Consider the following 26,253-nt stretch of genomic DNA (forward strand, 5'->3'; position numbering starts at 1 on the left):
CTGTCAGTGCGTTCTGGCTCTCAGGGCTGCCTCAAGAATTCAGTGAATTCGTGTGTGCCACACGTTCGCCGCACCACCTGGCACCCTGCAGGCTTGCGGCAAGGACAGGTACCCCCATCCCCACGGTCAGCATCTCCGTGCTCGGGCTTCTGGCGAGGGTTTTAGATGAGGTCTGCAGAGCAGCAGAAATACACATATGTGTGTGTATGTATAGTGTATGTATTCTTATAGATGGACTGATCAGTTTGGAAAATTTCAGATGCAGATTCCTGGGGCTTGTGGCCACTCTGTAGAACCCAGACACTCCCTGGAGCATTTGAGGCCAGTGGATCTGCCTACAGCCCTGGAAGGTCCCTGGTGGGATGAAGAGGCAGAGAAGGGGGGTTTGCCCAGGTCCCCAGCTTCAGAGATAAAGGCCACTGATTTCTCACCTTGGATTTTAATCCCTGGGCCAGCTAGTTACCTTTTGAGGGAGCAGATACTTGTACGTGTGATGGCAGGAGCAAAGCAGAATGAGCTGTGTCCCTGACACACCCTTCTGGCGCCCTGGGCTGCGTTAGGTGCCTCGCTCGTGGTCTTCTAGAAAGGCCATGGACCTCCCCTTGGTCTCCCAGGCCTCGCTCTGCCCTAGCTCACCCCCAGGGGCCCCTTTGAGGACCCCACCAGCACCCCACCCCAGGGAGCCACACACGGCATTCTCCAGGCTGTGGCCGCGACGGAGCCAGGGTTCAGGTTGGGCGCTGCGAGCACACAGACGTCAGGGCCAGGCCTGCCTGTCGCAGACCCGTGTGCTGGGGGCTTCGGCTTCTCAGAGGCTTGCTTGGCCCCCGTGCCCTCAGGCTGGTGTGTTCTCCCCATGCTGTGCAGAAGATTCCGTAAAATCAGGGGAAATGGTCTGCTTGGAGGAAGCACCTTGTCCACGGGACAGCTCAGAGCTCTGGTTTAACAGCATCTGTCAAGCTGGGTTACAATTCTACCAAGTGTGCATTGTCTCTGCCGGGCCAAGGCGGCCGCCCCAAATCCTCGGAACCACCCTGCCCTCATTTCCCACGTCCACCCCTCACCGGCCCAGCTTGTCTCTGGTGTTACCTACGCCCCCCCCCGCCCCACCCCCCCACCCCCCAAGCAAGAGAAAGGAAGTCCTCAGCCATGTAGGCTCTAAACCGCTCATGGAGAGCAGCGCGAGGCCAGACGGCTGGATTTCCTGCTCACGGAGCCTCGTTCAAGTCCAGCTTCTCCCCTCATGAGCTCTGTGATCTTCAGCAGGTGTCCTGACCTCTCTGGGCCTCCATTTCTCATCTGTAAGTGGGGGTTATAGGATTAAACGTGTGCTGCTTGACACCTGAGGCCCGTCAGAGGCCCTCAGGATGCTTCAGGCACCTGGTTCACTCTCCCCTTCCTCCCTGAGCCCAGGAAGGCCTGGCTATCCTGTCCTTCCTGCAGGTGGGCTCAGGCCTCTCACAGCCCGGCCTGCGGCTCTCCCTTCCACCCCAGGTCAGCCTGGCCTGCCAGCCCTGAGGCCAGCGCTGCTCTCAGGATGCTCCTGACAGGCGCTCTGCTGGCCACGGGGATCCCACGCCCGTCCCTGGGGCCTGGCCAGGCCCCGGGCTTCTAGCTTCCCAGTCTCTGCCCAACACACCCACCATGTACCCTAAAATGCTCAGACCGGACATTTGGAGCAAGTCCAGGAGCCAACTGCACACTTGGAGCTGGGCAGGGCCCAGGCCGGGAAAGAAGTCTGTCTGCCTCTTCCTCTTCCTTCACCCCTGCATCCTCCCCCTGGTCCTGCGTGAGCTGCCATGACAGAGCCTTCAGGAGGCCGAGCTCCAGGCTGGGGAGACGCTTTCACCTAGACCCCTGCCCCAACCTCCCACTGAGCTTAGCACCTGGACCCAGTGACACACGCAGTTCACTGATCACGTCCCCTTCCTCCGGAGTGAGCCGTGGGCCGGGCCCAGCAGGTGCCTGCACACCAGGCACGGCCACAGCTCGTCTGACACCCACTCTGATTGTGGGTGATTTAGACACTCCGTAGAGATTCCTGTATTTAATGGCATTTCTACATTGAACATATATATATATTTTTTTTTAATTAATTTATTTATTTATCTATGGCTGTGTTGTGTCTTCGTTTCTGTGCGAGGGCTTTCTCTAGTTGTGGCAAGCGGGGGCCACTCTTCATCGTGGTGCGCGGGCCTCTCACTATCGCGGCCTCTCTTGCTGCGGGGCACAGGCTCCAGACGCGCAGGCTCAGTAGTTGTGGCTCATGGGCCTAGTTGCTCCGCGGCATGTGAGATCTTCCCAGACCAGGGCTCGAACCCATGTCCCCTGCATTGGCAGGCAGAGTCTCAACCACTGCGCCTCCAGGGAAGCCCTGAACATATTTTTTTAAAGCAAAAGAAAAACGAGTACGTGCCCTTTTTGAGAGAGGGAACAGGCCTGCCTCTGCAGGTGGAAACAGGGGCCACGAGATGTGCTGTTCGGTGGGTAGGAGCACAGACACGGGAGCCAGGCTCCCGGGGTCAAACCCCAGCTCTTACCGACTGTGTGACCTTGGGCCAGTGCCTGTCTTCACCGAGACTCAGTTTTCTTGCCTGTAGAATGGGGATGGCAGGTGCATCCAGCTCACCGGGTCTCTGGGAGGAACACAGGGGCTGATCCATGTGTGTACCTGGAAGAGCCCCTGGCTCGAGACGGGTGCTGTCTACAGTGTTTGCTCCTATTACTTTTAGATTTTTCTGGAAACTATAAGTCAGTGACAGGTGGGAGGGAAAGAGGGAAGGGGTTTAGAGGGAAGACAAGTCAGCTGCAAAAATCAATGACCACAGGTATGAGGTCGAAAGGGGTCTCCACGTCCTGATTTGGGCTCCCTGTGCCCAGCCACCCATGGGCAGCATAAAGCACACACCCAGCCTCGGGCACTGGAGTCCGAGGACCTGGCTGTGAATCCTGGCTCTGAGCGTCCTAGCTGCTTGAATTCAGGAGGCACTAGGGGCCTTGCTTTCTCACCTGTAGGGCAGGTGCGATACTCTTGTCCTCAAGTGCCTGTTCTGAGGACTAAGTGAGCCGGGCTGTGCCCACTGCCCGGCCTGGTAAGTGCTTAGCAACCCTCAGCTGGTACCACTGTTAGAACTTATCTCGGGCCAGCAGGCTTTTCTGGGAATTCTTTTCTGTGTGTCCGGCATTTGCATCTTTCCTCGGAACACTCCAGGGTGTGAGCTGGATTCTTAAGGCTGCCACTTTATCATCACTTTATTTGGAGGAAGGAGGGGTGGGAACAGTTCCCGGGGTTATCTAAACTGTGCATTGTTGGTGAGGGCGAATTATTTGTTCTGGGGGGTGAGAAGATCTTCCTCTTTTCTGGAATAAATTATAGACAGACATACAGCATGTTAACAGATATAGTGTACTGAGAGAGCAATGAGGGAAACTGTTGAGAAAGCTCCTTGGGGCGGCAGGGGGCAGAGGGGTCCAACTGAATGAAAAGAAGGTTGAAAAACAGTGAATTCTGGGATTTTCCTGGTGGTCCAGTGGTTAGGACTCCACGCTTCCACCGCAGGGGCACAGGTTCGATCCCTGGTTGGGGAACTAAGATCGCACAAGCCGCACAGCTGTGCCAACAAAACAAAACAAAACAAAAAACAGCAAATTCTGTACATCAGGGAGCCCCGGGCCCATAGGACCACAAATTAGGTCTGGGGTCCGGGGCCGTCCTCTGCTTAGGCCAGGTTCCAGCACAGACCAAGGGGCTTAAACAACAGAAATGTATTTTCTCACAGCCTCTCAGTTCTGGAGGCTGGAACTCTGGAATCAAGGTGTGGGTAGTGTTGGTTTTGTCTGAGGCCTCTCTGCTTGGCTTATAGGTGGTCATCCCTGTGTGTGTGTCTGTGTCCTAATCTCCACTTATGAGGACACCAGTCAGGTTGGATTAGGACCCACCCTAATGACCTCATTTTACCTTGGTCACCTCTTCCTGGGCTCAGGTCCTGGGGTTAGGACTTCAACGTATGAATCTGAGGGGGACACGTTTCAGCCCATGACAGCCCACCATGCTCTGGAAGATAGAAGGAACGAGGGTCTGGGAACCTGGGTGTGGTGGCGAGGAGGAGGAACCCGGGGAGCTGGGTGACTAGCCCCTTCGGCGGCCACAGGGCAGTCTCCGGAGAGGCTCATCAGGCCTCGCGGCCACGCTGCAGACACCCGCTGCTTGTGCCTCGGGTCCCCTGGGAGCCGAGGTGACCAGAGCAGAGTCGGTGCCACGTGGTCTCTGCCAGACTCTCGCCCCGTCTTTGACCCTGTGTGATAACACACCATTAACCTCCCCTTGTCTAGACCAGCCCTGACCGTCGTCCCCTCTCGTTCCAGGTCGGACTATGACGACTGGAGACCGTCTCTGGCCAGCTTGCTTCAGCCCATTCCATTCCCCAAAGAGTAAGTCCCACACACGTCCCCAGCACCCTCCGGCCTGAAAGGACAACCTCCGCCGTCCACCCCGGCCTTAGCAGGGGGACCGATCAGGTCACGGGACGCACCGGGGGACGCCACAGACGACAGTGGGAGATGGAGATGGAGGTGTTGGTCCTCAGCTGTGGGACCCCGAGGAGGCTCACTGCCACCCCCAAAAATGGGAAAATCACCTGATTGCACGGCTAGATGGCTTCACTGAGCTAAGAATACAAAGCCCTCCGCACCAGCCCCCACGCGGTCACGTCAGCGGTGTTTATTGTGCGTCAGATGGGCGTAGGAAAACCTGCCTCTCCCGTCTCCGAGGGCCAGGGTAGAAATCCAAACATGAGGCGTGTGGAATGGCTTTGTGTGCTGCGCGGCCATATGCTGAAAGCTCCCTTAGTCTACCCGTTACGATGGTTAGCTCACCCTCCGCAGTGAGCTGGGCCAGGGACGGACCCTTCCGTCTCTCCTGCGGCCCTTATCCCAGTATCGAATTTATCACAGGAAAATAGGGAGAGAACTCTCTGGTGGATAATGGCCTGCGGAGAAGGCTTTGTCTAAATAACCAGGCCCTAAAATGCCTGCAGGCCTGTTTTGATAGCTGTGAAGAAGCCAGGCCCCAGGAGGCAGCCCCGGGCTCTCTCCAGAGCTGACTAACAAGCCTGTATTTATGAAATGCGGCTCTCCGAGGGGGCATTACACTCAGTAATTACCCCGTTTGCCGGCCCGGCTGGTCCCCGGAGCCCCCAGGATTTGAGACTGGAGAAATCCGACTCCTGAGAGCAGTGGCGTCATTGGCTGCAGTCGCTGTTCCCACAGCTCCGGGGATACGCTTGACGGTGGGCCCATGAGGCGACTCGCCCGGAGAGGGGTCCCCGGTGGCCGCTCCGATGAGTGGCGGTAATTAGCGCGGCCGTGCCTTAATGGTGGAACAATTCACAAGCACACCTGGGTCCCTGGTGCCCGCGTGCAGACGTGCTCACGTGCACCCCGCGGAGCGCCGCTCCTGCTTACTCTGGAGCCTGGTACTCACGACTGGGGGCTACCATCATCCCCATTTTCCTTTAGAATTACCCTCCTTTTCGAGTAAGCAGGGGCCTGGGGAGCTCAGCCGTTCCCGTTCCTGTGATCCATGTCATGTCGAGTGGGGACACGATGTCGGTGTTTCATGCTCAACTTCCTCTTCGTTCTTGGAATCAGGCAGAAAGCCTGCCGCCCCCAGAGGAAGGACCCTGGGTCCCTGTGCTGTTGCGAACGCCCTGCTCACTGCGGTTTTCCCTTTGTTTCTGTTCCAGAGCTCTCGCACACGAGAAGTTCACCAAGTGAGTATTTGGGCAACGCCCTTGTTACCTTCTTCCGGGACGAGTGTCCTCTGTCCTGCGGGCGTCCCCCAGCAGCCAGCCCTCCTTCCGGCCCGTCCTCATCACGTGCATTCTGGGAGGCAAGGATGGCTCCTCCCAGAAGTTCTCCCGAGACGTGTGTCCAGGCCCGTCCAGGCGTCTCCTGATCCCGCCAGCACAGCCGGTGCCCCGCCCCTCCCCAGCTCTGTCCTCAGCCCCCCATCCTGGCCCGCCCCAGCCAGGACCCTGGGCATGACTCTGCCCCCACCCCGTCTCTTTCAGGGAACTGAAGTACGTGATTCAGAGGTTCGCCGAAGACCCGCGACAAGAGGTGAGGCCCCCCTCTCCCTCGCGGGCACACGGTCCAGGCTGCAGCAGGGCGCATGTGGCTCTGCCAGGGCCCCCTTGTCCCCCGCGGGCATCCATAACAGTTTACAAGGGCTCCTCTGCCTTGTGCATGAACACAGCCCCCGACCCAAGTGTCCAAGCCTGGCCCGTGATGTCAGTGTTTTACTGTAAACTGAGGCTCACCAGAGGTGTTTCCCACCAGCTGTTTCTCCTTAGGGCACGGGCCATGATTTAGGGCCAGGCTGGCACCGGGGCTCCTAACCAGCTCTGAGATACGGCTCATCCTCTCTGGTCCTGCCGTTCTGAGTATCAGCGGGCCAGGGAAGATGTCTGAGCTGGGATCTGAGCCGGGTTTTATTTCCCGGGCATGGTGGCCTAGGGCCTCCCCGAGGGGCCGCTCTGCCCCTCCAACAGCTGGGCTTCAGGGAGAGGGCATCCTTCCGTCCCAGAGCCCCTGTGTGTGAACAGGGACTCAGAGCGGGCTGGGAACCCGCCGCAGCCGTTCTCCCATTGCATCACCGTAACGACAACCACAGCCTTCACCGGGTGCTCACGCTGTGTCAGGCACAGGCGTTTTCTCATTTAATCCTCACAGCAACCCTATGACTAGGTGCTACCATCATCCCCATTTTACATTAGAACTATCCTCCTTTTAGAGTTGAGAAAACTGGGGTTACGTGCCCAAGATCACACAACTGGTACATTGGCCGAGGCAGGATCCGCACCCAGGGAGTTAGGCTCCAGAGCCAGTGCAGGAACCAGCCCTGCAGCGTGCACAGTGGGCCAGGCGGGGCTGCCCTGAGGCACTCAGGCCCCTTCTCTGTGCACACGGAGTCTGGGGCATGAGGGGTCTGGTTCCCAGGCAGCGACAGAGGTGGACACGTGCACCCCTGGCAGAGCCGGAGGATGAGGGAGGGAGTTATTCTCGGTGGAGCCAGAGTATATTCTAAAGAGGCCACACTATAAAGCCTGGTTCGAGAAGGATCTAGAAGGATCTAGTTCTAAAACACCATGATTCTACACCTGACTCCAAAAGCGATCCTCAGGCAGAAGCCGTAGACAGGGAGCTTTTAAACGTCTGGGTACCAGCGATGGGTCTCCATTCTTCTTAAACCTGAGCCATCCCTCGCTGTGCGTGAAGGCAGAGTCTCAGAATTCCCCTGGAAAGTGAGGCTTCATTTCAGACACGGACTTTGAAGTTGATGAATAAAAGTGGTACCAGCTGCATCCCAGAGCAGAGCAGCAGTGCCAAGTGCCAGGAGGGAAATTTCCCAGCCCGGGTAACACCCAGGAGGCTGCTGAGGACACGGCCCCCCAGCAGGCCCCTCTTGCCAGCCTTGCCTCCCGCTTCCGCCCGCCTCCTCCTCTGATTTCCTCTCCGGGTTCTCTTCCCCTCTCCCCTCTCCTCCTCATTCCTCTCCCCTCCCACCTTCTCCCTCCCAGATGGAGCCATAGTTGTTTTCTTATAAATTATTTGCTGTATCTGTTGAATAGAGTTTCATACTGTAGATTCCTTGTTTCTTTGAAGTAGCTAAGTTAACGTCCGATAGTCTTCCAACTCAGAGGGAAAAGTCAAAGCCCTGCCGCCCCTGCTTTCTGTTTACTTGTGTGTGGGTTGTGATCAACTGAATATCTGTGAGTAAGTGACTCTTGGCAGAAGCTCGTCCTTCACTCCTGAAGGAAATGATGGGACTCTTGTCTCAGCTTTCTTCTGAGGATGGGGAGGAAGAGGAGAAACAAAGGCCTTGGTCTCTCTCTCTCTGCAGTTACAGCGGGGCCGGGGTGGATGTGGAATTCCTCCCATGTGTGTACACGTGTTTGCACACACGCACACATGCCATCCACACACAGACGCATGGAGCCCTGGGGAGGAAGCTGAGAGCCACAGAGAGAGCTGTGCTTTGGACACTGAAATTGCCCCCCACTCTGGACAGAGACCCTTTCTCCTAAGGAGAGGATGTCAGGGTCCCAGAGAGAGAGAGAGAGATCGGCGGGACAAAGGCAAAGCCGGGGGACAGCACCCATGAGGGTGAAGTAGGGAAGCAGGCAGACCCCCAGAGGTGGAGGGGCAAACGCCCCAAAAGTGAGGGAGTGGGGCAGAGATTCAGAGAGAAAGGAGAGCAGAGAGAGGAATTGGAGACACAGAGAGGGAGACAGAGACCCAGACAGAGAAAGGAGAAAAAAATGCCCCCATCAAAGGCGCAGGAGAAAGCGGCACAGAGGTCCCTTTGCGCCTCTCTACCCCAGCTTGGCCACAGACTTGCTTTATTCAGGGCAACTAAACAAGCCAGGGCCCGGCCCTCCATCCCGAGGAGCTGGAGTTCCCCTGTTTATGGATATCAGAGTTTTTCCCAAAAGGCCTTCCGTGGAATTTAGTAGAAGGCTGGGCGGGTCTGGACTAAACTAAGTTAAACCAGTTCCTTAACTGTGGGACTTGCCTGGGCCTTTGCCGTTTGCGTGTGTGGATCGTGGACCACCGTCGTCGTGGGTCTGCAGGGGCTGACCAAGCGCTCTCCCCCTGCGGCAGGTCCACTCGTGCCTGCTGAGCGTGCGAGCCGGCAAGGACGGCTGGTTTCAGCTCTACAGCCCCGGAGGGGTGGCCTGCGACGATGACGGAGAGCTGTTCGCCAGCATGGTACGTGATGGGCGGGGGTGGGAGTGACCGGGGGCCGAGGGCGGGCACACTGGCTTCCCCGCCCCTGACCAGTGAGAGAGCCGCCCCCCGAGCCCGCCGGGGCCAGCCCTGGAATTCCCAGGCGGAAAGGATGCTGGTGATGAAGATGGTGATGGTGACGCCGGCCACAAGGGTCACTTCCTCATCTCTTACCTGAGCAGGCACCGAGCCAAAGGCTCCCCCAGCAACGTGAGGAGGGACACTTCCTACTACCCCATCTTCCAGACGTTACAGGTGTTAACTGCCCAAGCTCACCGGGTTCACTGTAGCGCATTGCTTTGTTCAAGGGACTGAGCGCGTAATGGGCACAGGTATCCTAGAAGGCGCTGCAGATCCATCCGCCAGCTGGTCTGATCCTTGCCCCGATACGCCAAGGTCAGGATGACCGGCCCACCTTGGAGATGAGGGATCTGAGATCACCAGACCAATAACCGCGTCCTTGGTGACTCCTGATACTTTCCTTGTGCACTGGGACCGACACCTCACACGCACGATCTTTCTTAATCTTCACGGCAGCCCTATCCCTTAACTCTACCTCTGTGTGGAAACAGGCACAGAGAGGTGCAGTGGGCTTGCCCGAGGTCACACAGGCCTCCGGCCTCCAAGTTCCTCCCTCGGCCAGGGCCACGCTGTCCAGAGCCAGCCCTTCTTCCAGTAGCAAAGAGTGTCCATCTTGTGAAAGGAGGCACAGATGCCCCTTCCCCAGGGCAGATGCTCCTCTAGGCGGCCGGCAACCTCACCTAGCCCACTTGCTGACCAAACCAACTCCGTTCCACAGTCACTCATGTTCCAGAGCTTGAGAAGGCGCAAGCCTAGGCCAGCCATGGCTAAGGTTGCAGCCCTACTACACGCTAGCCTGATGACCTCGGATCAGTAACTTGCCTCTCGGGGCTTTGGTTTCCTCGTCTGTGAAACGGGGAGTGTAGTCCTGGAGTCTCGGGATTACCATGGTGATTGCCTGTGATAATATATGCGAGGCACCGGGCCAGGGCCTAGCGCACAGTGAGTGCGCAGAAGTGACGGGTGTGGTTATTCTCATCCCTACTGGGCAGCCGGTTCAGTGGGGTGAGCAGCTCACAACGCTCTCCGCAGCGAACTTGGCAGCGTTTGCGCAGTGACGACAGACCCCAGCACTGCCTCTGGATCCTCTCTGGAAAGGGGCTTATTTTTAGGTTCCTTTCCTTACGCACTTGCTCTCCACTCCTCGCCTGCTGCCTGACGTGTCCCCTTTGAGTGCCCTGTGTGTCCTGGAAATGCTGGCCTTGCCTTCCTGCACCACCTCTCACAGGCTTCTCTGCTCTGATGTCACAGCTTCACCATGGCAACGCCCCGTGGTCCCCCCACCCCCACCCTTTGGTGCGGGGACTGTGAGAGAGAGAAGTCAGGGAGCTGGCAGCTCCCCAGCCTGAGAGATTGCATTTGTATGCCAGAGTTGTTGGTGATGGAGCAGAAAAGAATATACGTGGGGAAGGAAGCAGGCAGCCCCTGGATGGTGATGCGTCGTTTCCGTGGAGACACATGGCACAGATGAGGTCCCCTTGATTAGGCTGCCGTTTCCAACCACAGAAGGGCATTTGCTCTAATGTGAAGTCAGGGGGAGAGCAAACCAGGTGTTTGGGCCTCCCAGCTGTTGGTTGGGGACCCTTGCCCTTGGGCACCCATCTCCAGATGCACCAGAAAGAAACACACTTTTCTTAATGGCCTCTCTGCAGATAACCCAAGATGGAGCAGAATTTGCCAGTTCTTGGGTTCCTGGGGCAGGCGATCACTCAGAATACCTTTGGGACTCACAGGGGGCTTGGGAAGGGGAGACGGGGCTCTGTACTGTTCCCTGCCCTGCGTGTGAGGGGTGGGCCTGTGCACCCTAAGCAGGGGCTGCCGAGAAGTTTCCGCCAGGTTTGACAGTGCCAAGACCCAGAGGGCCAGATGTCAGCAGAGTCCCGAGGCGGGCGGGAGAGGGGGCTTTTGTGTGTGTGTACGGAGCGGGGATAAAACATATGTAACATAAATCTTACCACCTTAACCATTTTTAAAAATATTTTTATCGAAGTATAGTTGACTTACAATGTTGTGTGAATTTCTGCCCACCTGAACCATTTTTAAGTGTACAGTTCTGTAGCGTCAAGTGCATCGACAGTGTTCTGCAGTCACCACCACCATCCATCTCCAAACTTCATCCAACATCATCTTCCCAAACTGCAACTGTCCCCACTATAAACAGTAGCTCCCCACGCCCTGCCCCAGCCCCGACACCCCACCCCACCCCCGCTTCTCCTTTCTGTCTCTGTAGTCTGACCCTAGGTCCCTCCCATGAGTGGGACCCTACAGGATATGTCCTTCTGTGACTGGCTTACTTCACGCAGCACAATGCCCTCAAGGTTCATCCACATGGGAGCTGGTGTCAGGGAGGGGTCCTTTGAATCCACTGGGGAGAGTCTGGTGATCGTTTCAGATGCAGTGTCCAGACTGGGCGTGGGGTGTGTCTGATCAGTGTCTTCTGGTCTCATGATCCTTGTAGCATGCAGAAGGCAGGCACCACGGGCCACAGCCCATGGCGGTCACTGCCCTTCACCTGGCCCATCTCTCCTCACAGGTGCACATCCTCATGGGCTCCTGTTACAAGACCAAAAAATTCCTGCTCTCCCTGGCAGAAAACAAGCTGGGACCCTGCATGCTCCTGGCACTGAGGGGGAACCAGACCATGGTGGAGGTAAGGAGCTGGCCCGAGTCCCTGGTAAGGTTGCCGACTCTCCCAGGACTTCATCCTTGTTGATGGAGCACCTTCTAGGAGCTTCTAGGAGCCCCGAGTTATTACAAGAGCTGGGGACACAGCAGCGGACGAGGCAGGCACAGCCCCAGCCCTCCTGAGCTTAGCGGGAGCAGGAGACCTTCGTCAGACCATCTGCTAATTTCATTTTAATTTCACTTGTGATCCACGTGGGTCCAAGGGGATCGATTGGGCAGGTTTCTGTTCCATTTGTCTGTTGCTGCAGAACAGACCACCCCCAAATGGGGGCTTCAAACAATAATGCTCATTTATTTGCTCACGGGTCTTGGGATGACTGGACTCAGCTGACCACTTCTCACTCTGAGTGTCTCATGGGGTCGCAGTCAGATGGGGGTGGGCTAGGTCCTCCCAAGGCTGCTTCCCTCACGCGTCTGGCGCTGGCCCGAGGGGACTCGACCAGCGGAGGCTGGAGCAGCTGGGGCTGCCAGGCCGCCGTCCACACAGCAGCCTTGGTCGTAGCCTTCCCACTCACCAAGGAGCACACATCAGCCCCGGGCACTCATGTCACCTCTGTCTCCCCCAGAGTCCCCAGAAGCCTGGGGCTTCCAGAGCCACTGTCCAAAGAGACCTGGCAGAAGCTAAATCTCTTTTCCTGACTCAGCCTCAGAAGTGAGGCAGCATCACTTCTGCCACTTTCTGGCCATTAGAAGTCGGTCCCCGGGACTTCCCTGGTGGTCCAGTGGTTAAGACTCCACGCTCCCAATGCAGGGGGCGTGGGTTCGATCCCTGGTCAGGGAACTAGATCCCACATGTCGCAGCTAAGACCCAGTGCAGTCAAATAAATAAATATATATATATATATGTATATGTTTTTTTTTAATTAAAAAAAGGAAGTGAGTCACCGAGGCCGGGCCCATAGTCAAGGGGATGAGAATTAGACTTCACCTCTCAGCAGGGAGCGCATCAAAGAATTTGACTCCCAGAGCTTTCCGTGGCAAAGCAAGGGATAGAAAGAGGTGTCTTGTCTTTCGGGCTCTACCAGGCCATAGGGGCCCGGCGTGCATCGTGCCCACAAGTGTTAACCAGGAGCTACCACGCGCTGAGTGCGTGTGCACTAATGTTCCCGTTACACAGAGGGGACACTGGGGCAGGCGATCCCCCCAGCATCGCACAGCCGGAAGTGCAGAGAGCGGGGAGAGAACAGGACCTGGGAGCGTATGGGTGTGCCGAGCTTGGCCCCCTCCCCAGGCGTGAGGGGCTCTTGGGACAGGCTGAGGGTTCAGGCCTCCGCGCCTTCGAGGACCAGCCCCGCCCAGAGTCTCGGGCTGGCGGTAACCCGCCTCCCGGCTCTCGGCAGATCCTGTGCTTGATGCTGGAGTACAACATCATCGACAACAACGACACGCAGCTGCAGATCATCTCGACCCTGGAAAGCACGGGCGTGGGGAAGCGCATGTATGAGCAGCTGTGCGACCGGCAGCGGGAGCTGAAGGAGCTGGTGAGTGCACGCCCGGCTGCCCGGCCTGGCCCCGGGGCTCCCCTGCCCAGCAGCGAGAGCGTGGCTGCAGTGAGCAGGGCAGAGCCCAGGGACCGTGGCACCTGTGCGGGCCTCCACCTCACTGACTCCTCCGCCAGACCCAGAGAGGTCGGGATTGCCGCCCCCCACTTTCCAGATGATCAGAGAGGCTGAGTCCGTGGCCCAAACTCAAACAGCCAATATGGGCCTGGTCACGGCCACATCCTGTGTCACCCTCCGAGCCAAGCCTGGCAGTGGCTGTCTGTCCCCCTCCTCCCTCCCTCCCTTCCTCCCTCCCCGACTTCCCTCAGGCCCTTCATTTCAGGGCACGGGGCTTGATTTCCGAACACCAGCACCCGTCCCTCCTGGCCAAAGGGCTTTCTCTGTCCGCGGGCACAGCAGGACAGAAGGGGTGGAGAATTCACGCCCCCTGGTCTCCTGGAGCAGCTCTCAACCAGTGACTGGCGGGAGAGGTGGGGTCTCTCTGTGAGATGTGAGTTCGCCACCATTTCCCAGAGGCCCAGGGGTAGCTGGGGTGATCACAGCCTCTTCCTTTAGGGGCCTTTGTGGTCTCAGTTCCCCGCTCCCCTGCTGGGGTTTCTTGGGATCGCCTCTCTGATAAACCACCTGCCCTCAGACCTGGCCTCGGGGTCTGCCCCTGAGACAGAGACCACCATGTTGCCTGCCACTACCAAGAAATACAAACAGTGCCATGAGAGGTGTTACTGGAGTTGCGGGTACCGGGTGAGGGCTCAGGGAAAAGTGGGTCGTAACCAGTCTGGCTTCTCTTGCAGCAAAGGAAAGGCGGGCCCACCAGGCTAACACTGCCCTCCAAGTCCACAGTGAGTTGGTTTCATTCTTCTGCAGGGCTGGGAGGGAAGAAGTGGGGTATCCTCCCTGGTGGGGAACAGCATACAGTGTCTGCTGGAGGTGATGGGAGGAGGTGAACAGGGACCCTATGGTACTTCCCTCCCTAGGAGGGAACTGGGTTGCAGGAAACCAAACATTATGATAAAGATTATTGTTGATATCAATGTTAATATGTTACCAGTTATTCATAATGATGACAGTAATAGCTCATATACGTTGAGGATTCACGTACCAGATAAATTGTGCTGATAGTTCATTTTATCTTATGACAAGAAGCCTGTCAGGTTGGTGCCTCTTTCCTTCCCCATTTTACAAGGTCTTCAGAGATCTTAGTTCCTTCTATCCTGCTGCCCCACTGTCCTTGGCACATAGCTTCCACCTCATAGTCCAAACTGGCTGCTCAAGCTCCAGCCATCTTATCTCCATTCAAGCCAGGAGGAAGGAGGAAGAGGCAAAGAGGAACATGCCCCTTCCCTTTAAGGACCTTCCTGGAAGTTCTGTGGGACACGTCTGCTTGTATACCGTTGTCCAGGTTCAGCACGTGGCCCCACCTAGCTGGGAGATTAGCCTTAATCCAGGGCAGCCAGTTGGCAGCTAAAACTCAAGGATTCTATCACAAAGATGGAAGGGACCCTCAGTGACCTCAGAGTCTAGCGCTCACATACTCCTTGAAAGGGCCTCAGTGTTTGCGGGTGGGAAATGGGCGCAAGCTCCCGCCTGGGAAAGTGAGACGGTCGGACACACGTGCACGCACACGCCTGCGGGAGGGACGTGGCCTCGGAACACCCCACTGGTGACTCAGGCTGTGAGTCAGCTCCGAAGGCTTTCTCCAGCTAGGCAGCTGCCACCACGGAGACGTGGAGGCGGCCGCGCCCTCCCTGACACCCCGTTTTGTCCCAACCCACTGGACCATGCTCTCCTCCCCGCCACAGCTTTCTGTGGGGCTGGGGAGGGGAGGCTCAGGACCTCGGGGAGCTGCTGGCAGCCCCAGGCCTCCTGAGACCCCGCCTGCCCGTCCCGTCTGCAGGATGCTGACTTGGCCCGTTTGCTGAGCTCTGGCTCCTTCGGAAACCTGGAGAACCTCAGTTTGGCCTTCACCAACGTAACCAGTGCCTGCGCTGAGCACCTCATCAAACTGCCTTCTCTCAAGCAGCTAAACCTGTGGTCCACTCAGGTACATATGGCCTGCCCCCTGCGCCCTCCTCCGTGCCCACTGTGCACCCCTGCCCCAGACCTGCCCCGCACCCTCCTCCATGGCTGGCTTTCTGCCCAGAACCCACGGGTCCAGTCGCTTGATCACCACGCCTCCTCCACGGCTCAGCGCCCACGTCCCCCAGAGGGTCCCAGGCCAGAGAAGGTTTAGCCCCTCGCGAAGCCCAGTGGCCCGTCCCACAGTTGGAGTCGCCAAGGCCCAGAGCAGGGACGTGCCCGGCACAGCTGACACGTGACACAGGTCTCACACCCCTGCCCAGGGGGTGTGCAGGCGGCTGGTGGGTCTCCTCCGTGTAATAATGACCACAGCGCACGGCACTCGCTGCCCGTGCTCAGTACCGATTGGGCTGTTAAACACGTACCAGCACGTGTGGTCTCCACTCCACCGTGAGGTGCAGGCCCTGCCGACACCCTCATCTCACAGAAGAGAACCCGGGCGTTGCCAGCTGCCCTGCTGTCCCGCTGTCCCGCCCAGGGAAGGGCCACCTCGGCTCCCGCTGGTAGCCACGAGTCACTGAGTTCAAAGCCACCCTTGACAGATGGCAACACCGACTCCAGGGGGGCCCTTGTCTGGCCCACGGCACCGGCAGAAGCTGGATTTGAACCCGGTCAGGGCACTGGAGTCTCTGGAGAGAAGCGAGAGCGGCCCAGGCCCTGAGGCGTGGAGGCCATGGGCCTCAGGCCTGGGCTTTGTCCTGTCTCCTTCGTCCGCCGCTGCCCCTGCCTCGGGGTCATCGCCCCGGGTGCCTGGGGGCAGCCAGCGTCGGTCTCCAGGCTGAGAAGGTCTCTGCCCCACAGTTTGGAGACGCCGGCCTGCGGCTCCTGTCGGAACACCTCACGATGCTCCAGGTGCTGAACCTGTGCGAGACGCCCGTCACCGACGCCGGCCTGCTGGCTCTCAGCTGTGAGTCCATCCGTCCATCCCTTCCTCCCTTCCTCCATTCACGCGGCAGGCTGGGCACCGTGCACCGTGCACTGTGCTCCCGGAGCACCTCCTCCGTGCCAGGCGGAAATACCCCTGCCCTCGTGGAGCTGATGCTCTAGCGGAGAAAGGAAGAATGAGTGAGGCCCAGCCCGTGCCCTCCCGACACCGTCACAGCCCCTGAGGGCGATCGTGCTCCCCTGACCCGCCGCAGCAGCTGCAGCCCCAGCCACAGCCTTCACCCGGGAGTTGGTTAGAAATGCAAATTCTCGGGCCCTGCCCCAGACCTGCTGACTCAGAAACTGCACTGTAACAAAGTGCCGGGTGACTCTCACGCACATTAAAGTTTGAGAAGCACCGCCCTAGTAGAAGGAGCCACAAAATACTCGAGGCACCTAGAACTGCCGACTTCTGTACCCTGACCCTAATCTACTAAACTCAAATCTTGGGTGATGTTGAGCCTGGGAATCTGCATTTCCCATTTTCCAGGTCCATTGGTTTAGATGAGAGGCCCCGGGCCTCAGCTGGGAGGAATCGAGGAAGGCTTCCCAGGGAGGTGACTGGATCTGGGGGTGAAAGACACATATGTCAGAATTGACCGAGGGGGAGGCATGCTGGGCAGTGGGCATGACTCCTGCAAGGTCGTCGGCACGTTCTGGGTGGCTTGGGAGTGGCTGGGGGCAGGTGACGGGGTAACGGAGGGCAGAGAGGATGAGGTTTAGCATCACAGCGGGGTCCACTGTCTGCAGTGTGGCAGGCCAGTTCTGGGGACATTTGGGGTACAGGCAGTGGAGGGACATGACAGAGGGACCAGAAGGGAGAGAGGCTCAGAGGGTAAGGGGAGAACGTGGGCCCAATTCAGATCAGCTCCTGCCTGAAATAGACCCTTCTCTACCTAATGGTCCTGGGCTGTGCCTCTGAAACCCCACCTCCCCGACCCCGTCTCCTAACCAGAGGCCTCAGCAACTCAGTCCGCCCCCAGCTTTTCCATCCTGTACCTGCAACTGCCTCTTGTGGGGTCCCACTGACCTAATGACTGTGTCTGTCTGTCTGTCCCTGGACAGCCATGAAGAGTCTCTGCAGCTTAAACATGAACAGCACCAAGCTCTCAGCGGACACCTACGAAGACCTGAAGGTAATCCCTTTCTTCCCTCCTTCCTTCCTTCCTTTGCAAGTGCAAAGGTCCTGAGGCAGAAAGTGTTGGTACGAACCGACTTTGTAGCCAACGTGACTAGAAGGTGAGAGGAGAGACTGGAGCCAGACCGAGTAAGCCCTCACAGGTCACGGAAGGACTCTGGATCTCATCCAAGTTCAGGAGAAAGCTTTCAGAGGCTCTAAGCAGGGTAGTGAGTTCTGCTTTTAAAAGCTTGTTCTGGCTGTTATGTGGAAAACAGGATTTTTGAGGGAGAGTACAAGCAAGGGGTAGCAGCATGGAGAAGGTTTGCAGGGCTGGTGCAGTCACACAGGTGAGATCCAGGACCAGCAGGCTGGGCTAGGTTGGCAACTTAATATCACTTAAAAGGTGGGCACATTTTGTTTGTAAAAACGCATGTCTCGTCAGGGCTGGAGGGGCTGGGCCTTCGGCAGGCTCCTGCCGCCCCCTCATCCTGGGCCCGGAGGACTGGCCTCGGCCGCAGAGCCAGCGCCCTGGGAAGGAAGGGCTGGGCCAGGAGCGCGCCGGCCCCTGGGCGCCCTGGAAGCCCACCTCCAGCAGGGCCTCCCCCGCTCAGCTTCCCCTCCAGCGCAGCCAGACCTGCAGCCTGGGGCGCATTCACTGGCCAAGCCTCCAGACGCCGTCTGTGTGGCAGGCTTGCGCTGGGGACAGGGACGCCGAGGTGCGGCGGGCTCACCCCTGCCCAGGAGGGAGCTCAGTCCCGGCAGACAGACACGCGCAGCAGACTGAAGCAGGACGGGGCTCAGGGGCCAGCAGGGAGGGGACTGCCAGCTCCGTTCATTGGGGCGGAAGAGCCTGCACGGAAAGGAGTGGGTAAAGTGAGTCTGCCGGGCAGGCCAGTGCCCAGGAAGCTGGGGAGACGGGAAGTAAAGGCAGGAGACCAGTTGGTAGCCTCTCCGTACAGCGAAGGCTTGTAAAGAAAAAGTCAACTGTTCATAAAGGAAGGCAGAGCAGAAGCGCGTCTGGGTGGCAGGGATGGGGGGCAGGGATGGGGAGCCGGAAGCCACCCTGAGGAGCAGCAGGTGGGATCCTGTAGTCTGGCCACAGATCCACGTGGGGGAGCCTGAGTGGGAAGGATCGCCACCCACCCGCCAGGAACCTGCAGCTTATGGATCCCTCTTCATTCTCCCCGCCCAACTCCTGACAGCCCTGAGGGCACAGGCACTGTCTCGGACCGGACCGGGTGCTCTGGGTTTGCCCTGCGTTTGGTATTTAGTCCCTCGGCCCGTCCTGTGAGCCAGGGACGGGACTCGGATTCCCTCCACAGATGAGGAAGCCGGCTCCGGGAGGCCAGGCCTCTACCCAAGGGCAGGTGGCCTGCAAGTGACAGTGGCGGGGGGCTCACGTCCTGGGTTTCCTGCTCCCAGAGCCAGTGATCCGAAGCCTCTCTGGGGTGGGAACGTGGACTCCCCAGCAGCTGTCACCTGCTTTCTGTGGAGCCATGTGCCACCTGCTTGGTTCTCCCGGAGGTTCCCCAGCTCTGGGCTCGGGAGCCCCCGATGGTGACAAAGTGGGGAGGGCACGGTGGGAACGCCAGCCGCCGGGGGGTGGGGCGTGGAGCTCTGCGCCACCAGGTTCTGGAAGGGACTGGATCCTTCTTGCTCCCCCCAGGCCAAGCTTCCCAACCTGAAGGAGGTGGACGTCCGCTACACGGAAGCCTGGTGAAAATCCCGCTCGGCAGGAAGGAGTTTGCAACTGCGACACGCAACTCTTGACTAATAGCTGTAGAGCAGCGGGTCTCGGGGTCCCACCCCGCGTCCTGGCTGTGAGATAGACGGGGGAGTCTTTCTGGGGGCGGAGGGCGGAGGGGGGAGGGGGTGGGGAGGGGGTCCGTAAGCACGCCCAGCCCCCACCTAATTCTTTTAGCTTCATAATCGGAAACCTTGACCTGATCTAAAACGGACTTTGTAGCAACCAGAGGAGCGGCAGCGGGTCGGGGAGAGGGTGGGGATGGGGGCGCTTGGGGAGGGGGGACCCTTTGTGGATTTTCTTTGCCTCTGTGTTCAATGCCATGTGGGAAGAGTCAACTCTGATGCCATCGTCACGCAACCCCGATGGGCCTGGAGGCCGAGGAAGGATGCTTTCTCCCTCCGAGGCCCTGCCGAGAACTCGCCCCACCGTCGCCATCGCCATCGGACAAGACCCGGTCACGTCATCACACCCACAACCCGTCCTGTGTCCTCGCCATTGCTATGCAAAGTGATTCTTGTTGTACATAAGATTTAAATAATGCGCCTATTTAAGAAACGTTTGACAAATTGCAGGTCTGGGACCTGCTTCTTATTTATGAAGTCTTTGACCCGCCCGCCCGCCCGCCGGCCGCCCCTGGCGTGTAGTACTGTACAAACCAGTCAGCTGTCAGGGTAGTGGTAGTATTCTTGTTATTTTTTTAAAGGAAACAAACAGACGGAAAAAAAAAAAAAAAAAAAGAACCTCCTTGGAAAATTAATTGCTTTTTCGTAATGGATTCTCTATGCTAACGCTCTCTCGTCGGTCTGTCCGTCCATCCCTCTGCCCGCCACGCCACCGTGTGTTTCGATCCCAGAAGTCTCCGGTTTCCTCACGGGGTGGAGGTCAGCTGGGGGAGGAGAAGTGGGGTCCCCACATCGTCGTCTTGCTCCTCTACGACCCCAGCTTTCTCTCGGCCCCCTTTTACACATTTGGAGGGGGAGGGTGCTAAACTGTCCTCCCGTCCGTCCCGCAGGAGAGCTGCCCCGCCCCCTCCCCCGGAGCTCTCCCATCTGCGGTGGCCTCTGCTGCCCCCGTCCCCGCCGAGGCTCTGCGACCTGTGGCCTCCCCGCCGTCCTGTGCCTCCCGCGGTCCCCTCATGCATGCCCGCCTCTCTGCATGGTCTCTTGGGAGAAGAGAGACGTCGCCTCCACCAGCCTGACTGCCCACCCCGCCCACGAATGTGACCACTGCAGCGCAGACGCCCCTTCTGCCCCCTCCGTCCCCACACCTGCCCCAAAGACACACCAACCTCTGTTTCTTTTATAAACAAGCCCTCACTGTACAAAACAGCCCTCATGGTTTACTTGGGGTCCCCTCTCCCCCAAGCCCCTTCTTCTGTTGGTTTAGCACAAACACAGCCCCCCTTCGGCACCTCCAGACCTAACCCCCAGTCAATGTAATTGTTTTATATATATTTAATCTTATTCAATGGAAACCATGCTTTTGTCGTTTTATACTTTGCTAGGTAGACTTTATTACCCCCCGACTATGCCCTCATTTTTTTAAAAAAGGAAAAAAAAAGAAATTGGGTTTCAGTCTTAATTCATTTTCCGTGCCAGGTTTGATTTCGTGTGTGCGTGTGAGTGTGTTCCGTTTCGTGTTTTTTTTTTGTTGTTGTTGTTGTTGTTTTCTGTTGTTTGGTTTTATTCGCTCCCCTTCGGTCCCATACTTTACAGCACTCTGGTGCAGGAAGAAGCAGAAGCAAAAAAAAAAAAAAAAAAAAAAAAAAAAAAAAAAAAAGAAGAGCCGAGACATGCCACCTTTTCCCTTCGCACTGTTGCTTTTCCTGATGGTTAATACTACTGTCACGTAGCTGTGTTCAGAGATGTGAAATACTTTCAGGCAAAAATAAACTGTAAGTGACTCATTGACATCTGGCCTATCTGTGTGGCTTTGAGGGGGCCTCCCAGGGGGATGGGAAGGGATGAGACCTAGGCAGAGAGTCGGGGGCTCACGGCAGAGCCCGGACACCCTCTCCGAGCGTCCAGGACTCCTCACCCTGGCGCGTTAGGGGGCAGATCTTCCTTTGTCATGAGGCCACCCTGGGCATCAAAGGATGTTGAGCAGGCCCCCGCCAGCCCTGACCCACTAGATGCCAGGAGTACGCCTCCACCGCCCACTGCCGTTGTAACAACTGAAAATGTCTCCAGATGGGGCCTAATGTCCCCGGGGGGGAAAGAGTCACCCCCAGGGTAGAACCCGGCCGTCCACCTAGACTGCTGTGCGGTAGGGCGTCACAGAAGCTCTAGTCCAGTGAGAGTCTCCAGAAAACGCGGGTTCTGATCCCCAGGGTCTGGGTGGGGACCAAGACTCTGCATTTCTGAGACGCTCTGGCTGACGTGGATGCTTCTGGTCTGTGGCGGGCTCCCGGAGGTCCAGCGCCTAGACGCATCCAGCCAGCTGGCTCCTCCCCCAGATAAGAAGAAATGTAACTTTCACCTCCACCCTGCCCCACGGCTCCATCACTCACCCTGCCCCACGGCCAGCCCACTGCTGCTATGTTGCTGAGTCTCCTCCTCCCCCTGCACCTCCATCCGCCCCCCCGCCCCGCCCTTCCAGCCAGGCCCCTCATCCCTCTCCCAAGGACAACTGGTGTAACCCCCTCACCGCCCCCTGATAACCCCACACCCTCTTCCTACCCCTGATGCCTCCCTGCCTCTCCGCACACCTCCCCCTCCCCTGGCCTCCTCACTCCCCGAGGCCTCTACATCCCTCAGGTGTGCGGCCTGTCAGCTGACCCACATGACGACCTCCGGCCACTCAGGGAAGCCAGGTGCCCTGCGTGAGAACAAGGAGGGTCCTGGACTTGCAGGGGTGGCGGGCGAGCTGCAGGAGCTCCGGTCCTCAGGCCAGATGGCCTTGGCTTCACGACAGCCAGCTGCGGGCCGAGACACGGGGCTGTGAGGCACCGCAACCTGCCGTCTCTGAATCTTCCCACCCAGAAGAGGGCCTGGCTCAGCAGGCGCTCATCACTGCTAGATGGAAAAGGTAGGACCCTGCAGGCACCTGTCCTCAGCCCTCCTCCCCACCCTGTCACCTGGGCTCCTCCGGCTGAGCCTGGAGAATGCTGGCTACCTGGCAGAGAGGCAGGGACGCGGGAAGAGAGAATCAGGGCGTTTCCTCCCCCGTGCTTTTCTTGCAGAATCGGCCTCCCTCTGTGAGCTCAGGTACCCCCCCCCGCCCCCCCCCCCCCAGCCTTGGCCTGGTAGGACCTATGGGCTGTGAGCTTCAGGTGCCTCACATTTCTTAGCCCCGCCCACCCCACGTGGCTCACGTCCCTTAACCCCGCCCACCCCGCGTGCCTCACTTTCCTTAACCCGGCCCATCCAGTGCCTCACTTTCCTTAACCCCGCCCGTCCACTGGCCCGGAAGGTCACCAACTCGCCCTCCTCCTGCAGAAACTGAGTTACACCGCGTCTTCCTCTCACCCTGCTGACCTGCACGTGGTAAGAGACCCCTGGTGTAAGTTCCGGGACCTCAGCGTCCCTTGTCAATTACCTAACCGGCACCGCCCCTCCAGAGCTAGCCCTTCCTCACGTACTTTCCAGAACCCACCAGAGTGGGTCTTCTGTTTCATGCCAGGACCCTACCTGTTCCTCCCGTAACAGACGTGCAACTCCCCCCTCTCCCCCTCTCCCCCCTCCCCCCTCCCCCCACAGCTGATGGTGAGGGGCCCAGTGAGAGCCCAGTGGAGCGCTAGGTCCTTGAGCTGGGGAGGGATGTTCATCAGGAAATTTCAGGGCAGATCCTGAAATGGGGGCAGGGAGAAGCACTCCCAAGAGAGTGGCCACTGGATTAGTGGGATCTGAGCTCTGTGGTCCGCAGGCCAGCCTGATGCACTTCTCCAGGTTGCCACACTCAAACAGTGCCTACTTTAGAATGAGCTGTCCTCCAGTCACTTGGACTACAGTGTGAATGGTACGCCCTGGAGTTGTATCACGTGGGAACCTGGTTGTCATTTGTGTCTGACAGACTGCTAGAAGTTTCTCTAAAGGCCAGCCGGGAAAGGGGTCAGAGAGCCTTGGATAAGGGCCTGGCCTCATTCATTCGTGCATTCAACTCTTCCTTATTGAACACCTGCTTCTAGCAGGTGCTAGCACGTTCTAGAAAACATGCTAGAAGAAGCACAAGACATGGCCCTCGCCCTCCAGGGCCCCAGTGACCTGGCACATGCTGGCAATCAGTCAGGCAGCCCTGATATTGTGTGACAGATGCTACGACAGGAAGCTATGGCGGGCATGGAGGGTGGCAGCTAACCCAGGCTTTGGGAGTCGGGGGGGGGGGGATGCTTCCTGGAGGAGGTGGTATTGTTGACAGTGAAGAATGAGGACGTTTGTCACATCATCAGAGAGGAAAGGGGAGTGTGCAAAGATGTGGCGACAGACCGGAGCGGGATCTGTGTTGGGACCTGCAGATGGAAAGCACGGTGGGCATGGAGGCGGGGCGGTGGGTGTTATCATTGGAGTTGAATTGTGTCTCTTAAAAGAGAGATGTTGAAGTCCTTAGTACCTGAGAGTGTGGCCTTATTTGGAAGTAAAGTCTTTACAGAGTATTCAAGTTAAAATGAGGTCATTAGGGTGGGCCCTAATCCAGTATGGCTGGCGTCCTTGTAAAAAGGGGAAATTTGGTCACAGGAGCAGACGTGCACAGCAGGAAATTGATCTGAAGAGACAGGCACACGGGCAGAAGGCCATGTGAAGATGAGGGCAGAGACTAGAATGATGTCTCTTACACGCCAAAGATGGCCAGTAAGCCACCAGAAGCCGGGAGAGAGGCCGGGAACAGACTCTCCCTCACAGCCCTCAGAAAAAAAACAGCCCTGCCAACACCTTGAATTTGGTTTCCGGGCCCCCAGAACTGTGAAAGAATACACTTCTGTTATTTTAAGCCCCCCAGTTTGTGGTGCTTTTTCACAGCAGCCCTAAAACACAGAGTGCATCCGTTTTCCAGGGCTGCCACAAAAAGTACCACAAACCCGGTGGCTGAAAACACAGAAATGTATTCTGCTTCTGGAGACCAGAAGTCCAAAATCAAGACGTCGGCAGGGGGAATTCCCTGGCGGTCCAGTGGTTAGGACTTCGCGCTTCCACTGCTCCCTCTGAAGACTGTAGAGGAGAAACCTTTCCTTCTCCCTTCCAGCTTCTCGTGGCTACCGGCGTTCCTGACTGGCAGCTGCATCACTCCCATCTCTGCCTCTGTTTCATGTGGTTCCTCCTCTTCTCCAGCTCACATTTCCCTCTGTCTTTCTATTGTAAGGACATGTGACATTGGATTTAGGGCCCACCTGGATGATCCAGGATGATCTCATGGCCAGATCCTTAGCATGATTACGTGATCTGCAAAGAAGACTCTTTTTCCATATAAGTTCCTGGTCACTGGTTCCAGGTGAAGGTACTTTCTGGGGCCACCACTCAGCATATCACGGGGGGAAGGTGTGAGGTGAGACCAGCCAGTGTCTCGTTAGTCATATTTATTGATCAAAGTCTGGGATTTACCCCAAGGGCTATGAATGATTGTAAGGACGTTGCAATGATCTTATCCATTTGCTGACAAAGCATGTATACAGCACCTACTACACGCCAGGCATGGTAACAGGGTTTTATAGGTCTGAACTCATTTACTCCTCCTGGCAAGTCTATGAGGCAGGTGCTAACATGATCCCTCTTGACCGATGGGGAAGTGGAGGCCAGAACAGGCTGGGTCTCTTGCTCAAGGTCATGCAGGGAGCTGGGGATCAAAGCAAGCTTATGACCCAGGCATTATGGGAAGATCTCTCCACTGCTGACTGGTGAGTGGATGGGGCTGAGGCTGTGGCTTGGACCACGTGGAGAAACAAATTCAAGAGAAGCTTAGGAGTAAAACTGTAGAACGTGGCGATAGGTATGGAAGGAGGGCCAGCACGGAGTGAAGGGTGAAGTTCGGTTTCTTGGCTTATTCCCTGAGGCCCTGTGAGGCCCAGAATTGCACCTCTGCCTGGCCGCAGCCCTCGTGGCAGGGGGAGCTGGTGTGTAAATGCCCCTGCTCTCTGGCTCCTGGTGGGGGCGGAGACCTCCAAGGCTCCTTTTCCTCCCTGATTCCTGGAGTCCTTCCCTGCGATTAATCTCCAGCTGCCCCCTGGGCTGACTTGCTTGTTAGGACTTCCTGCCCTTCTCCCCTCACTTTCCCATGGTCCCATTCGTGGTTCCTGGGACCGCTTCCCAAATAAGCTACCTTTGCTGGAATAGTTATCGCAGAGCCTGCTTCTGGGGAGACCCAAACTAAGACAGTGACTGACTGCGCCAGGGGACAGAGGGGCGGGATGGAGGGCAGCGTCTCCACGACAGGCTGGGACATCCCTCCCAGGGATACCAGGTCACCGGGTATTCCTGTCCCGACCTTAGCAACACAGGTGCCTCCCAGCTGAGCTGGAAGAGCTCTGCGACAGGGGCCCCCAGAATCAGCTTGCACCCATTTTCAGAGGTGGGAGTGGCGGCTGACAGAAGCTCTCAGACTTTGTTGGCAGGAGTAGAAATTGGTTCTCCCGCTTTGGGAAGCATATCTACTAAAGCTAAACATCTGCTGACCCCGTGACCACGCAGCTCCGCTCCTGGGTAGACGCCTGAGAGAGCTGAGCTCACGTGTCCACCGAAGACACAAACAAGAATGTTTATAGCAGTTTTATTCGTAATAGCCCAAAGTGGAAACAGCCCAAATGTCCACTAACGGGAGAATGAATAAACTAACTGTGGAACAGACATACAGCGGACAACGCCAATGCCTCCATCAACAGGAGGAAGAGTAAATACATGGTGACATGTCCATATGAGAGGCTTCTGCAGAAAAAGAGAAAAAGATCCAACGGATCCACACAATGGCATGAACGAATTGGACAGACGTTATGTTGTGTGAAAGGAGCCAGACACAATTGAGGGTTTGCTGTATGATTCCATTTACGTAAAGTTCATGAAGAGGCACAAGTCATCTGTGGTTACAGAGGTCACAGTGGTGGTTATCTCTGCAAGGTAGGGGTTGTTATTGATGAGGAAGGTAGGAGGGAATCTTCTGGGGTGCTGAAAATGCGCTACATCTTGATACACAGATGTTTACACACTCATGGAGCTCTACACTGAAGATTCGTGTAATTTACTGTGTTCGTTACACATCAACTTTTTTTTTTTTTTTTTGGCTGCACAGCATGTGGGATCTTAGTTCCCCTGAGTAGGGATCGAACCCACGCCCTCTGCATTGGAAGCGTGGAGTCTTAACCACTGGACCACCAGAGAAAGCCCCACATCAACTTTATAAAAGTG

At 57.3% G+C, this 26,253-nt stretch overlaps 1 protein-coding gene across 1 annotated transcript in view; it reads left to right on the plus strand.

Annotated features, from left to right (window-relative positions):
* Positions 1-19,036, plus strand: part of LOC118885818 (c-Maf inducing protein) — a 235,883-nt gene extending 216,847 nt beyond the window's left edge. Inside the window, exons 11-21 of the mRNA XM_036834901.1 lie at positions 4,366-4,431; positions 5,745-5,771; positions 6,072-6,120; positions 8,665-8,772; positions 11,405-11,521; positions 12,897-13,037; positions 13,850-13,897; positions 14,953-15,099; positions 15,936-16,041; positions 17,124-17,194; positions 18,845-19,036. Of these exons, the coding sequence (XP_036690796.1) occupies positions 4,366-4,431; positions 5,745-5,771; positions 6,072-6,120; positions 8,665-8,772; positions 11,405-11,521; positions 12,897-13,037; positions 13,850-13,897; positions 14,953-15,099; positions 15,936-16,041; positions 17,124-17,194; positions 18,845-18,898 (934 nt within the window). The 3' untranslated portion in view covers positions 18,899-19,036. The remainder of the gene's footprint in view (positions 1-4,365; positions 4,432-5,744; positions 5,772-6,071; positions 6,121-8,664; positions 8,773-11,404; positions 11,522-12,896; positions 13,038-13,849; positions 13,898-14,952; positions 15,100-15,935; positions 16,042-17,123; positions 17,195-18,844) is intronic.
* Positions 19,037-26,253: the final 7,217 nt, after the last annotated feature.

This window comes from Balaenoptera musculus, chromosome 19 (genome assembly GCF_009873245.2).
Source record: "Balaenoptera musculus isolate JJ_BM4_2016_0621 chromosome 19, mBalMus1.pri.v3, whole genome shotgun sequence".
Lineage (NCBI taxonomy): Eukaryota > Metazoa > Chordata > Mammalia > Artiodactyla > Balaenopteridae > Balaenoptera > Balaenoptera musculus.